A 13,696-nucleotide genomic window follows, 5' to 3' on the forward strand; every position below is an offset into this window, starting at 1 on the left:
CAGCAAATAAATACCTCTGGCTCTTTTCTACCACCCAAGTACATACCAATCTAACATGAGGCTAACATAAAAGGAACAGTTAGAAGGACAGAGCCTTAAGTAGATCAAGTAGTCACCCATGTATCTTTTCCATGCCACCAACTACGAACCAAGACATAATAAGCACTGATGTAGTTCCAAATCTTTAAAGACCAGCGATCTAACTGAGAACACATTTAATTTCTGGTTGGGAAAGGATTATTTGAACATGGTATTGAGGTCAAACCAGTTTTTATAGAATGTAATAAATGTAATAGTGAAGCCAAGGGGTAATATCAGGGTTTGCTCATTCTGACAGCTCATTGGTACTCCTTTTCTAAATGTGTACTATACTCAGTAAATTTAGTAACATATTTTAAGGGAGCGCACAGAATATATCAAGGATCTTCTATGCAAACAAACAAGAACTGTCACTTATGTTCAGTAACTAACAGTGAGACTTTGTTTTCAGTAATGTGCCATTAACCTATGTTTAGCAGAACATGTTATTCAGCATGCAGGTGAAGTGACATTTTCATTTGGATCTCAATGTCATACGTTACAGAAATCTAGAGCAAAAGTCCCTCCAATAATCTGCCTATTTTCTTTGTGACATTGATGGGCATGTAGACATACAGTAGAAAAATTATTAAATACTCAATATTCTTCCTGGATTCCTATGAATACTTTGCCTGTCATTCTAAAGAAGCTGAAGCTGAACCGCCACGTAAAACATAGTCTTGATTTGTTATACTTTTCAGGACAGAGTTCACCATTGCCGAACATTTTAGAGCATTAGTAACAATTCTCCTTAATTATAACCCTTGCAAAATGACGGCTTTCCATGTATGGATGTAGCAGGGAATGTGGTGTGGTGTGCAAATAAGAATACCCCCAAATAACCCCCCAATAATGACAGACACTGTATTTGGATGAAACATTCCACAGCATTTATTAAACATAAAACTGTAGGACTCATCCAACATTTATTAACTTTATTATTTAATTTATAAACAGCGATAAATACATAAATAATCCATAACTTAACTTTAGCTTACATAAACATCCTTGCCAATGAAAGAGACCACGTGCCTATGCACCAACCTGCCCACTGGGTTCTTGCCTTCCCCCTCGTTCAAACCAAATCCCCTTTTCATTTTAATGCTTACCATCAGCCGGCTTTTAGCTCAGTTGGCACGTTCAAGTCGATAACTTAAAAGTTTACCCTACAGAGCAGGGGAGGTTGAGACCCGACCTTGTCCATATACTGACACTCAATGTAATAGCCCCCCAAAACCTATTGGCAAGGATACGCCCCCTCCACAACCCCACTGTTTTCAGTCTAAAATCAGCGGAGGGCCCTACCCAAACCACTCAAGGCCTGTTCCACCACTTCATGGCTGGCTAGATTACCTCCATGAGGTGAACTCCATCACCCCAAAACAAAATAGCTGCCTCCCGTTCGAACACCCTGTGGCGAACCAGAATCATTTTAACCCCCAAGATGAACGTAGAGAACCTCCTATTAGTTTTATACAGCAGCGCTCAATGGCTCCCTGATTATGGGATTATGGGATTATGGGAAATGACCTCCGACCAAATGAGTTGCATGTCAGGAAACAGAACTAAGATGTGCGCCAAGTCCCTCTTAATAGCATCTGCCGAATCCCATATAGGCATTGTCCCAAGATCATTACCCCCGAGGTAGATAACTAGAATGCTCTGAGCACCCAGAAGGTGGGGCAGCTGAGGAGGAGCCAAACCCATTTCATACCTCTGGCGCCCAACCAATGAACCTCCGCTTCAGAAGGCGTAAAAACCAATAGCTCACCTCCTGGACGGACAGCCGCATGCCTCCTGGCCCAGAATAGATACGAGTGCCCGATCATCCAGACCCTGGGGAAGTTGCACCTGCGGAGAGAAAAATCAATTCAGGAGGTGGGAAGGACGAACATATAAAACAAAATGCCCAGATTCTCACCTCCCGATCCTCTGAACTGCTTGCCTCCATGACAGCGGTAATCCGAAAGGAATGCCCACAATATTCCTTGCTGTCAATCCCCAGGATCTCTAGCCCTGAGCGAAAGACCCAAATTAATTGGAAATGAGAAAGAAAGCTCCCATCCGCATGCACCAAAAGAGGGCCCTTGGATACCGGGCGCAGCTCACAGTACTCCCTAAAGAAAGAAACAGGGCAAATAGCCGAACCCGGGAGAGCACCTAAGTGAACCCTATTTATCCTACCACTGCGAACGAGACAGAGCATCCGCCATTACATTATGAACGCCAGGTATATGCTCCATCCTACAATACAGATTTAGACATAAACATCGGAGCACCAATCGCCTAAGCAAGCAAACTACTGGAGGGGAGAAGGCCATCAGCCGATTGATAGCTTGAACAACCCCCAGATTGTCACAGTGAAAAACAACCTGTTTATCCTGTAACTGGGACCCCCAAACCTCCGCCGCCACCAGAATGAGGAAGAGCTCTAGGAAAGCCAGATTCCTTGTGAGGCCAGAGACATGTCAACTATACAGCCAAGAAGCAGAACACCATCTAGAGCCCAGAATTGCCCAAAACCCAACCAAGCCCGCCGCATCCGTGAAGAGGTGTAGGTCCGTGTTAGAGACCTCTGTCGGACCTGCCATTATAGGCAGCCAGGAAGGAGTCCCAGACCGCCAGATCATCCCGCAGAAGCCGAGCCAGCCGAATAAAGTGTCGGGGTCCGGTGACCCCGGACGTTGCCACAGCCAGATGCCTGTTAAAGACCCACCCCATCGGCATTATCTGACAGGCGAAATTCAGCGTACCCAGCAGCGACTGCAGGCTCCGCAGTTGGATTTCACGCAGCGCTAGGGCCACTTCCCGCCGTAAGCCTTGAACCTTATCCGAAAGCAGAATTCCCCCACCACAGAATCAATATCGATGCCCAAGAAGCTGAGACACGTGACCGGACTCTACACACTCATGTACCCTTGCCCACTTAGCTGTGCTATCTCCCCAGGGCCTTATCCATCAGTTCATTCTAGTTTTCTACTCTGTCGAAACAGGTTCATTCTCAGCACTGACCCCTGAGCAGCCTCTTGCAGTCTGTCTCTTGAGTAATTACAATCAAGATGTAACTTTATTAAACAAAAATTGATTATTTGGAGTGAAACTAATTAGAATACATTTCATTATTCAACGAGTGCTCTGCTTGTCCTGCGTATTATATGGAGAAACATGTTTATTCATGTGATGTAGCTCTGTTGTTAAGAGACTCCTAGAGTAATTGAACTTGTTAGTTTCTGGAGAAAAACAAAGGATTGCTAACTGCCTTGTAAAGATTAATACATCGTATCTAACACTTTTATAACAGTGGTTATTGTAAGAGTTAAGCACTCCAGTGTCAGAAATACAAACATGTATTCCAAACATCAGAGATAGTGTTATACTGGCTATTTAGATGTTTTTTTTTATAAAATAAATAGATTTATCTTATTTCCCTTGGTGTGTTTTAAAAGTGTTTATTACATGCATCAATCATGCTTCTGATTATTTTGCCAAGGAGTTTGTTGAGTAAAAGAATTTACTTCAATGAGAAGCTTCCCGGATAACCTGGCTAGGGGACTTAGCTCTATGCGCCCCCAGGCAGAGACGGCACTCAGCCCTGGAAGCTCTTATTCCTCACCAGGACTTTTCTCTGTTGCACCCCCTGCAAGCTGGAACAGCAGACACAGGGGTTACATTTTCTGAATCCCTTGCAAGCTGGAACAGCAGACACAAGGGTTAAATCTTCCCTTCCTCCAGTAAAAGGACGACACACAGTTCTGGAGGTTTAAGCCCTGACTTCTGCCAGACTCACTTACTTTATTGAACATAGGCTTCTTTTATGCACAGACCCCTGCAGGGGGTCTCCATTCCACACAATACACTTCCATTAGTCCCAGGCAGGAGGGGGCTGGGTTACAGATAGCCATCTCCCGCCCTGGGAGATACCAAACAGTACACAAGGATACACATTAAATCAGATTACATTCAGGGGGGTTACACTTTGGGGCTCGGCGTCCCTGGAAGGGAAGAGGTTACAGGGTTAGCATAGCTAGATAGCCCTGGGTCCCATCTGGGATCCCTGCAAAAAGCGGGGTTGTCGGATGTACAGAGCCCGAGATATCAGCGTTGAACGTCTGGGGCTCGAGGCCTTGTACATCCCCGAAATTAGTTCCATGGTGTTGCTTGGTTTAGTCCGGCGAATTTAAACTTCGCAAAAACCAAAGAAAAGAAAATGTTACTTGCGCTTTCAGCGTTCAGGGGAGGAAGGAGTTCTGCCGCCCAATCCAAAGAAAGGACGCGAAACTCGGCTGCACCAATCGGTGCTCGGGAGGAGAGGGGTTTCGCCTCCCAATCAGGGGAAAGGGTGCAAAATACGATTGCACCAATCCGCTGAAAGGCACGAAACCCATTCGCGCCAATTAGCGCTCGGGGAGGACAGGGGTTTAACGGGCAATCAGGGGAATGGGCGCAAAACCCCGTTTGAATAGGCTCTCCTTCTCTGATTGGTCGCCCGTTCTCTGCGGTGAACAATCAGCGCTTACACGTGCCGACCAACCAGGCGAATGGTGCTAACCCAGTTTGAATGGGCGCTCCTTCTCCCATTGGTCAGAAAAGACTTCCATGCGGTCAGCGGGACTCTGCGGCCATGAGACCGACTCACAGCACCAGAGATTCCCTGCTGGCGCAGGTCCATCTCTCCTGTGGACATCCCCAAGCAGGTATCCATCGGAGAGAGCACTCTCCTAGGCAGCCATGAGCCTTGCCTTGTAGCTACCAGGTAGGGGAAAGGGACTAGTGATTACAGCTCCTTTGAGAGCGTGTAAGACGGTCCCTGACACGGGGACCGAAGACAGGGTGTGCAGGCCGGTTCGGAATATGAATGCTGCCCCGTGGTGGTGTTCGGCTATACGAACCGACGGCCACCCAGGGTAAGCACACGCCGCTTGTTCCCTTGCAGTCTGCGGTTTTCACACCTCGTTAGCGAGGTGTCAACATTCTAACCTCACATTCTAAATAGAGTATCGGGGTGCTCTGGCACATGGGGCTCCATTCACCAGAGCGCCCCCGCATGGCTGAAAAGTAAAACGCATTATACAGTGTAAAACTACAAGGGGATACACATTCAATAAGGGAAAATCATACAAATACACAGTGGGGACACAAAATACAAAATCAAACATCTGAATACTCAGTGGGCATGGCACTTAGTGGCGGTGACCCGCCACAGTTTCAAATTTATATTTTAATCTCTTCCCATGAAAAAGGACTGCCATAAAAGGGAATTTGCAAAACCTTGCTGAAGGGTTTAAATAACACTACTGGGGGTGTTACTAGGTACCTGAAAGACAAGGGGCTTTTGCCCAAGAGGATATTTTAGAGTATATTTTATAGCCTTCGCTACATATATTGACTTACTCCTCTCCCAAATCCCTGTTCTTTACCAAGCCCTATGTCCAATCATAAACCAAAACATGTTCTGTAAATCACATTACGACACCAAGTAATGAATTCTGATTATATAAACCTATTTTTGATCTAGTACCCCACACAGATACTTCCCAAAGCAGCTCAATAAGAAGTCTTTGTAAGGCAGAATTGCTTCTTCTCGAGTTTAGCCCCTCTGAGTTAACCATACCAGGAAGTAACAGGACCTGTTGTCTGATTGACAGCCAGAGACATGTAACAAGCTTAACCCCTTAAGGACACATGATGGAAATATTCCGTCATGATTCCCTTTTTTTTCTGAAGTTGGGGGTTAATTTCTAAAAGTGTTAATTTCTATTGAAATCTGCATTTTTTTGTAAAATGGAAAAAAATAGGTCACACTCAGCAAGCTAAAATGCTTTAGGGGTCTAAACCTGTACCCTGAATCCACAGCAATACACCTATACTGTGTAGTATAAAAAACTGCAAATATGGTGCATTAAAGTGGTGCTGTCAAAAATTATGTAAATGTAGGCATTCTCTCTCAATATTACAGGAAACTATGGACTAAATGAAAGGGGCCAAATTGGATCAGGGGATCTTCAAGATCCCACTGGAGCTTTAGCCTAAGTCAGCCATCCTAGCAACACTCCTGAACACTAATTAGGTAGGATGTTGAAGCCGAGAGACGTCAACCTGAATGGAGTAGAGAGTTATAGCACAGAGCACTAATCATACATCAGTTGCCCCTTGATTACAGGCATATAACTGCAAATCCAAATTCCCCTTTTAGTGACTAAATTCAATAAATATAATTACATATGTAGGAAAGAGACAATCCCCCAAATTAAATGTGCATACTGTATTACTGAGCAGGGATGGGCAAATGTCTTGGTATGTTGCGAGTCAATTCTGTAATGCTGTATCCATTACTTCCATAAATGCTGCATATAAAAAATACAACATACAACACAGCATACAAATGCAGTTGTTAAAGATAAATGAAAAAACTACTAATTTAAGGCCAAAACAGAACACAATAAATTCTACAGCTCCGCTCTGTCAGCATGACTACTTTGGCCTAAAATTTCCAAATCCCTGGTCAATTAGTTGTGATTCACGGTTTAATGAATAAATCCCTCACTTATTGTGGTGAGATCCATTTGGTAACAATCCTGCTGACTATACAATAGCAGTTTAGCATTTTCTTCCTTAACCTGCTACGAAGAGAATGACAGCATCCATCTCTAGCAAAACGCCAGCTGATTAAGTTTCTGCTTGTTAGCGGAGAATTCGATCACCAGTTGCTGGATATATTTCTTTAATTTGACAGTCACACTGGAGAGGTTTGTGTTGCACACACGTTAAAGTAAAGGCCATGTTGCAGCAGTGGGTAATTAGCTTGTATGAGATCCAAAAACAAAAGTGAAAAAAAAGGCTGAATAATTATTGCTTAATCATAACACCTCCTGGTCTGGAGTCTGATCCAGATCTGTTCCCTTTTCTCTCTGGGTTTGGCTCTGCGTGGTTGTGTTTCATTAATAAAAATAGTTTCCTAGATGTTGCCTGTGTTTCACACAAGTGAGAATTTAACAAGCTGTGAATGTTGAGTAGTGGAGGAAATCCCTGCCTACCTGTGTGAATGCCACTCATTTAAAGAAATCACATTATTACTCGGCATCTGCATAGTGATCCGTTTCATTATTTCAGTTTTTAGATGTCACCCTGTGACTTGCAGAGTAGATATCAATGTATTCATCATGGTCTTTTCAGTAAATAGTTAACAGTTAAGCACGTCTTCCAATCATCCTGGATTCGGTGAGACTGTCCCCATTTTGGGTTCTTGTTTTTTGATCCCAGGTTGACTCTCTCATGTACCACATCTGGTGATACCAAAGAACGGTGACATCATTAGACAGCCTGCACTGTTCTGAGATCATGAGGACCATACAGTGACCACATTAGCAGTGCTAACTACACCTTGTTCATGCCTCCCAATGTTGGAAGTATGAAATGTGGTAACATGAAAATCTAATTTCAAATTCAGGGTAAAATAGCAAAGTTGTAATTGCAGTAGATTTTATCTTTTTACAAATGTACCCCGCACAAGTAGTCTCACATCGTTTTACAAGGCTTATGAGGTATCTAGTTTCAAGAAGCTGAAGATTGTAACTTTCTTATATAACTTGTGTCCCTTAGCCCTTAACCATTAACTTTAACTCTCTCATTCCCTCTAATCATAGATTTAGATTTGTTTGCACCAATTGTAGGCCGGTAAGATAGTCATCAGTAGAATCTGTTCAACCCTTGGGTCACAGGTTCAAATCCTGGCAGGGTTGACTCAGCCCTTCAGGCCTCCGAGGTAGATAAAATGAGTACCATTAAATTGGGTAATAGTAACAACCCCTGGATGTTGGGCTAAGGTAACATCCCCAGGACGTACTTGAAAACCAGAGTAATCTGAATGTACCTTTCCTGGTTAAATACTTAAATAAAGGAAGTTTAAACGTTAGATGCATCTTTACAGGAAGTGTTTAGGAAGGCTGTGCAAGCAGGAAGGTGTCCTTATAGCTGTATAAACATAGTGATTTAATACCTAAATGGTAGAGAATTGAGAAGCTAGACTGCATTGGCATAATCAACACACCAAAATGGATTCATTAAGCTAAAGTTGTTTTGGTGCCTATAGTGCCCCTTTAAATGATGGTAGAACAAACACATAGTTCAAATTCTATGTTTTGTTTTGGTTGAGAAGTTGGACAATTGCCTCCATCCTTATGGAGTTAAAAGGAGGAAGTCACTGGGTTTAACTCTTGAAGCACATTTCAGGTTCAGTAAATTTTTAGGAATTAAAACTTGCATAGTCTTGCATGGAATTTTGTAAACAAGCTCTCGAACACTCAAAAAGCACACTGATACATTTTTGTGGAGGAGGAGTAAAAAAAACATGAATGGGAATCTTAAATGAGAATCTATTTTTTTTGATTAAGGAAGTTTAAAGTTGGTCCCTTTCATGCATTATAAGTAGAGTTGAGCGGACACCTGGATGTTCGGGTCCTGCGGGTTCGGACAAACTTTGAAAAAAAGTCCGGGTTCGGGCTCGAACTTGACCCCGAACTTGACCCTGAACCCGAACCCAATTGAAGTCAATGGAGACCCGAACTTTTGGGAACAAAAATGGCTCTAAAAACTCCTGGAAAGGGCTAGGGGGCTGCAAAAGGAAGTAAAATGGGGGTAAGAGTAGGACAAGTGCCCTGCAAACAAATGTGGATAGGGAAATCACTTAAAATAACATAAAATAAGCAGCCGCTTAGTAGATAACTCTCTAATTCCCACGGTATTAGGGAGCTATCTACCAAAAGGCTGAAAGACCTAAATTGGTCTTTCAGCCACATTTACTAATACTAAGTAAAGATTACTTAGTATTAGTAAATTCAGCCCTTACTCGCCATACCGCGAGTAGGAGTGTGTCTAGTAAACAGTGAGAAGCCAGTGGCTGCTCACTGTAAAAAAAAAAAAAAAAAAAAAAAAACTATTGCCCCCACCCCTGTGTGACAGATGGGGGCCATAAATAAGAATGTGGAGGGGGGGCCTACTGTCCTCCCCCCGGCCCCCACCCCTGAGCGGCGGGTGGGGGCCCTAAATAACAATAAGGGGGGACCTACTGTAATTAGGCTCAGAGCACTCTGATTGGTGGGTTTAAGCCATCCAATCAGAGTGCTCTGACAGGTAAATGAAGAGACTGACAGGTAAGTCTCTACATTTACCTGTCACAGCACTCTGATTGGTTGGCTTGAAATCCACCAATCAGAGTGCTCTGTGTCATTTTACACAGAATGGGAAAGTTCTTTGGAATTTTCCCACGCTGTGTAATTTGACTCATAACACTCTGATTGGTTACTTAATCCACCAATGAGGGTGCTCTGTGTCATTTTATACAGCGTGGTGAAATTCCAAAGAACTTTCCCACGCTGTGTAAAATGACACAGAGCACTCTGATTGGTGGATATGAAACCAACCAATCATAGTGCTGTGACAGGTTAATGTAGAGACGTACTGTTAGTCTCTTCAGTTACCTGCCAAAGCACTCTGATTGGATGGCTTAAACCCACCAATCAGAGTGCTTGGAGCCTAATTGCAGGGCGGGGCAAGGCTTTATAAGCCTTCCCCTGCCCTGAAGAGCTCAGTCTGCGCGGAGCCCTCCATGGGTGAAGAAGGATTTTATTTTATTTTCGCAGTGCGATGGTTATTCTGGATTTTTATTTGGCCTTTTTTGGGGCTGAAAAAAGAAGATTTTAGAAGAAAGAAAACATCAAATGGTAAGTTGTTTTTTTTTACAGGTACTTAGCTAATGGTCCCCCCCTCGTTATTTTTAGGGTGAGGGGGGTAGGTAGGGTTAATTTTTTTAGGGGAGGGGGTGACTAGGGGTTTGGGGACTTGGGGGGTTTGGGGGAGGTGGAATTTTTATTTATGGCCACCACCCACCGCTCAGGGGTGGGGGCCGGGGGGAGGACATTAGCCCCCCCTCCCCCAATTTTTATTAATAGCCCCCACCCACCACTCAGGGGTGGGGGCCGGGGGAGAGGATATTAGGTCCCCCCAAGTTTTAATTATGGCCTCCACCCACCGCTCAGGGGTGTGGGCCGGTGGGGGGAGGACAGTAGATTCCCCCCCTTATTGTTATTTAGGGCCCCCACCCGCCGCGCATGGGTAGGGGTGGGGGGGAGGACATTAGGTCCCCCCCAATTTTTATTTATAGCCCCCACCCACCACTAGGGGTGCGGGCTGGGGGGGTGGACATTAGGTTCCCCCCCAATTTTTATTTATGGCCCCCACCCACCGCTCGGGGTGGGGGCAGGGGGGAGGACATTAGGTCCCCCCCAATCTTTATTTATGGCCCCCACCCACCACTCAGGGGTGGGGGCCGGGGGGGAGGACATTAGGTCTCCCCCCAATTTTTATTTATGGCACCCGACCCACCGTTCAGAGGTGGGGGCCGGGGGGAGGACAGTAGGTCCCCTCTTACTGTTATTTAGGGCCCCCACCCGCCACGCAGGGGTGGGAGCCGGGGTGGGAGGAAAGTAGGTCCCCCCTATTGTTATTTAGGGCCCCCACCCACCGCTCAGGGGTGAGGGCCAGAGTAGGGCAATAGGTCCCCCCCCCATTGGTATTTAGGGCCCCCACCCGCCGCTCAGTGGTGAGGTCTGGGGGGGAAATAAGTCCCCCCTTTAGTTTAAAAGCCCCCACTCGCACGTCGCGGGTGGGGGCTCAGAAGGGGGGAATTTTTTTTATTTTTATTTTTAACAGTGAGCAGCCACAGGCTGCTCACTGTTTAATAGACATGCCCCTACTAGCTGGGTCACATGCTGCACTGGCCAATCACAGCCATGCCATTAGTAGGCATGGCTGTGATGGCTTCTAAGGGCACACAAGTCAAACACTTGTTGATTTGCTGCCCTGCAGCCTTTCAAAATGCGTCATTAAATCACCGAACACCGAACTCCAACCCGAACATACAGTGATATGTCCGTGTTCGGGTCCGGGGTTCGAAAAACGTAATGTTCGTTACGAACCCAAACTTTTCAGTTCGGGTTCGCTCAACTCTAATTATAAGGACAATGTATAAAAAAATTTACAGAACACATAAATTAGAAATAAATACATTGTCTTTGTTTGCCACACACAAACAAACACACACAAAAGAATCTGCAGCTTTCTTCAGTAATATTTACCCAGACCTTGAAGTGGCTGGGATGTCTCAGCCAATCCTAACTATTTTTCTAAGGGATAGTTTTGGATATTCCATAACTCCCTTCATGAAACACTGTAATGAGCAACTCTAGCATCGACACAATTATTTCTGTTTGTGAGAAACTTAAATTAAACTAGTTAATAGCAGCTAATAATATTTCTTCTAACTTTTCATAAAATCAGTCATAGTCATACTACTGACTGAGAAGGTATGTACAAATTACTTATGAGACTGAAAGCAAGGGCAAGACATGTGGGCACATGCTGTACAAGATCTTGTACAGGCCAGGTGTGCAGTTATGAAATCACAATTATGTCACACAAGTGAGAGGGGTTAACATGGTTTAGGCATGTAGACACACGCAGCACTACGTGCTATCTGGTCCAGACTGATGGGCTCACAGGTAACTACATTGTTATTTCTACAACAGCGTAGATACTTAGTGCAGTGAGTTTTCTAGGGCAGAATATCATCTCCCCATGCAGTACCACATGTTGGAAAGAATAACAACAGGGTAGAAGTTAAAGGGACACTATAGTCACCAGAAAAGCTATAGCTTTATGTAGTTGTGCTGGTGAGTACAGATAGTCTCTGCAGGCTTTTAAATCTAAACACTGTCGTTTCATTCTAGGAACACTCCCCCTTTAAAGTTGCACTATATCATACTTTATCAAATGCACAATGGACTCCAATCTTCCTGGCCTGGATAAGCTTTTCTCCCCTGTCTAATAATACTTTATTTTTTTTGAGTAAAGATACCACAGACATCCCAATTCTCCTGGTAGGTCCGGGAGACTCCTGTATTTGTAGTGTGTCTCTTTGACACCCTCTTGTCTCATACAATATCCTGAATATCACACACAATCTGAAATACTCTATATATCAGATTGTGTGTGGTTTCCAGGATATAATATATGTTTAATGCCCTCAATAAAGTAAGGGCATTTATATATCCATTTATATGGATTACCCACCTGATGAATGTTACTTCTGAACAGGGGCCTGGTCCTTTAAAGGGACACTATAGTCACCCGAACAACTTTAGCTTAATGAAGCAGTTTTGGTGTATAGAACATGCCCCTGCAGCCTCACTGCTCAATCCTCTGCCATTTATGAGTTAAATCCCTTTGTTTATGAACTCTAGTCACACCTCCCTGCATGTGACTTGCACAGCCTTCTATGAACACTTCCTGTAAAGAGAGCCCTATTTAGGCTTTATTTATTGCAAGTTCTGTTTAATTGAGATTTTATTATCCCCTGCTATGTTAATAGCTTGCTAGACCCTGCAAGAGCCTCATGTATGTGATTAAAGTTCAATTTAGAGATTGAGATACAATTATTTAAGGTAAATTACATCTGTTTGAAAGTGAAACCAGTTTTTTTTTTCATGCAGGCTCTGTCAATCATAGCCAGGGGAGGTGTAGCTAAGGCTGCATAAACAGAAACAAAATGATTTAACTCCTAAATGACAGTGAAATTGCAGGAGAATGATCTATACACTAAAACTGCTTTATTTAGCTAAAGTAATTTAGGTGACTATAGTGTTCCTTTAAGAGCCTGACTGGGCCCCTGAAGTATCTGCCGGCTGGGAGGTAGTGAATCACACAGCCTGTCACTTCCTCCCAGCTAAGAAGACAGCCGCGCGGGAGGGAGGAAGCTGGAGCACACAGGCAGCATGGAGGCAAGATGAGGCTGGAGTGAGTAGCTACATGCTTATTCCCATCAGCCTCAGCCAGGACAGGAAGGTAAGCTAAGGGTGGCTGCAGATCAAATCATTATGCCTTATGTGTGTATGTGCTAGTGTGTGTGTATCTGTGTGTCAGTGTGTACATTCACACACTTGGATACATACAGATACACACACTGGCACACACTCACTCACTGTATCTGAGCGAGTGTGTGCCAGTGTGTGTATATGTATGTATCTAAGTGTGTGTATGTACCAGTGAGTGTATATAAGTGTGTGTATGTACCAGCGATACCGGAGAAACTGACGGAAGCCAAGCACAGAGAGATGGACACAGGTTTCTTCAGGAAGGAAGAGATTCTTTATTCGGTTCACCGATCGGGACTCAGAGGGACTAATGTCACCAAAAACAGCAAAGATCTGAGCACTGAATACATAGAGTAAATTCCTTATATAGCACTGTAGCTCCTCCCACAATTAACTACGCCCACACATACCCTTAACCTATTCAATGAATAGAGTCTAAACTCATCCATCCGGTCTAACCACGTGGCTCATCTGAAACAAAGGAGAGGGACGCGTAATTCCAGTTCCTACATTCCTGCACATGCTCAGTACAGTGATGACAGTATCTTAGCTACGTGTAACTAACTGATACTACAAACACATGTACATACATATGCCTTGTGGCAATCTTAGCCTGCTAAACTTTTATTTTACTGGAATTACATCACATTCCCCCCTTTGATGCCTCTGATATTTCACAATTACTTGAGGCA

At 44.2% G+C, this 13,696-nt stretch overlaps 1 protein-coding gene across 1 annotated transcript in view; it reads right to left on the bottom strand.

The window, feature by feature from the left end:
- Positions 1-1,885, bottom strand: part of TPRG1 (tumor protein p63 regulated 1) — a 338,983-nt gene extending 337,098 nt beyond the window's left edge. Inside the window, exon 1 of the mRNA XM_063442810.1 lies at positions 1,850-1,885. Within this exon, the coding sequence (XP_063298880.1) occupies positions 1,850-1,870 (21 nt within the window). The 5' untranslated portion in view covers positions 1,871-1,885. The remainder of the gene's footprint in view (positions 1-1,849) is intronic.
- Between the last annotated feature and the right edge of the window lie 11,811 nt (positions 1,886-13,696).

The sequence above is a fragment of the Pelobates fuscus genome, chromosome 2, assembly GCF_036172605.1.
Source record: "Pelobates fuscus isolate aPelFus1 chromosome 2, aPelFus1.pri, whole genome shotgun sequence".
In the NCBI taxonomy this organism is placed as follows: Eukaryota; Metazoa; Chordata; class Amphibia; order Anura; family Pelobatidae; genus Pelobates; species Pelobates fuscus.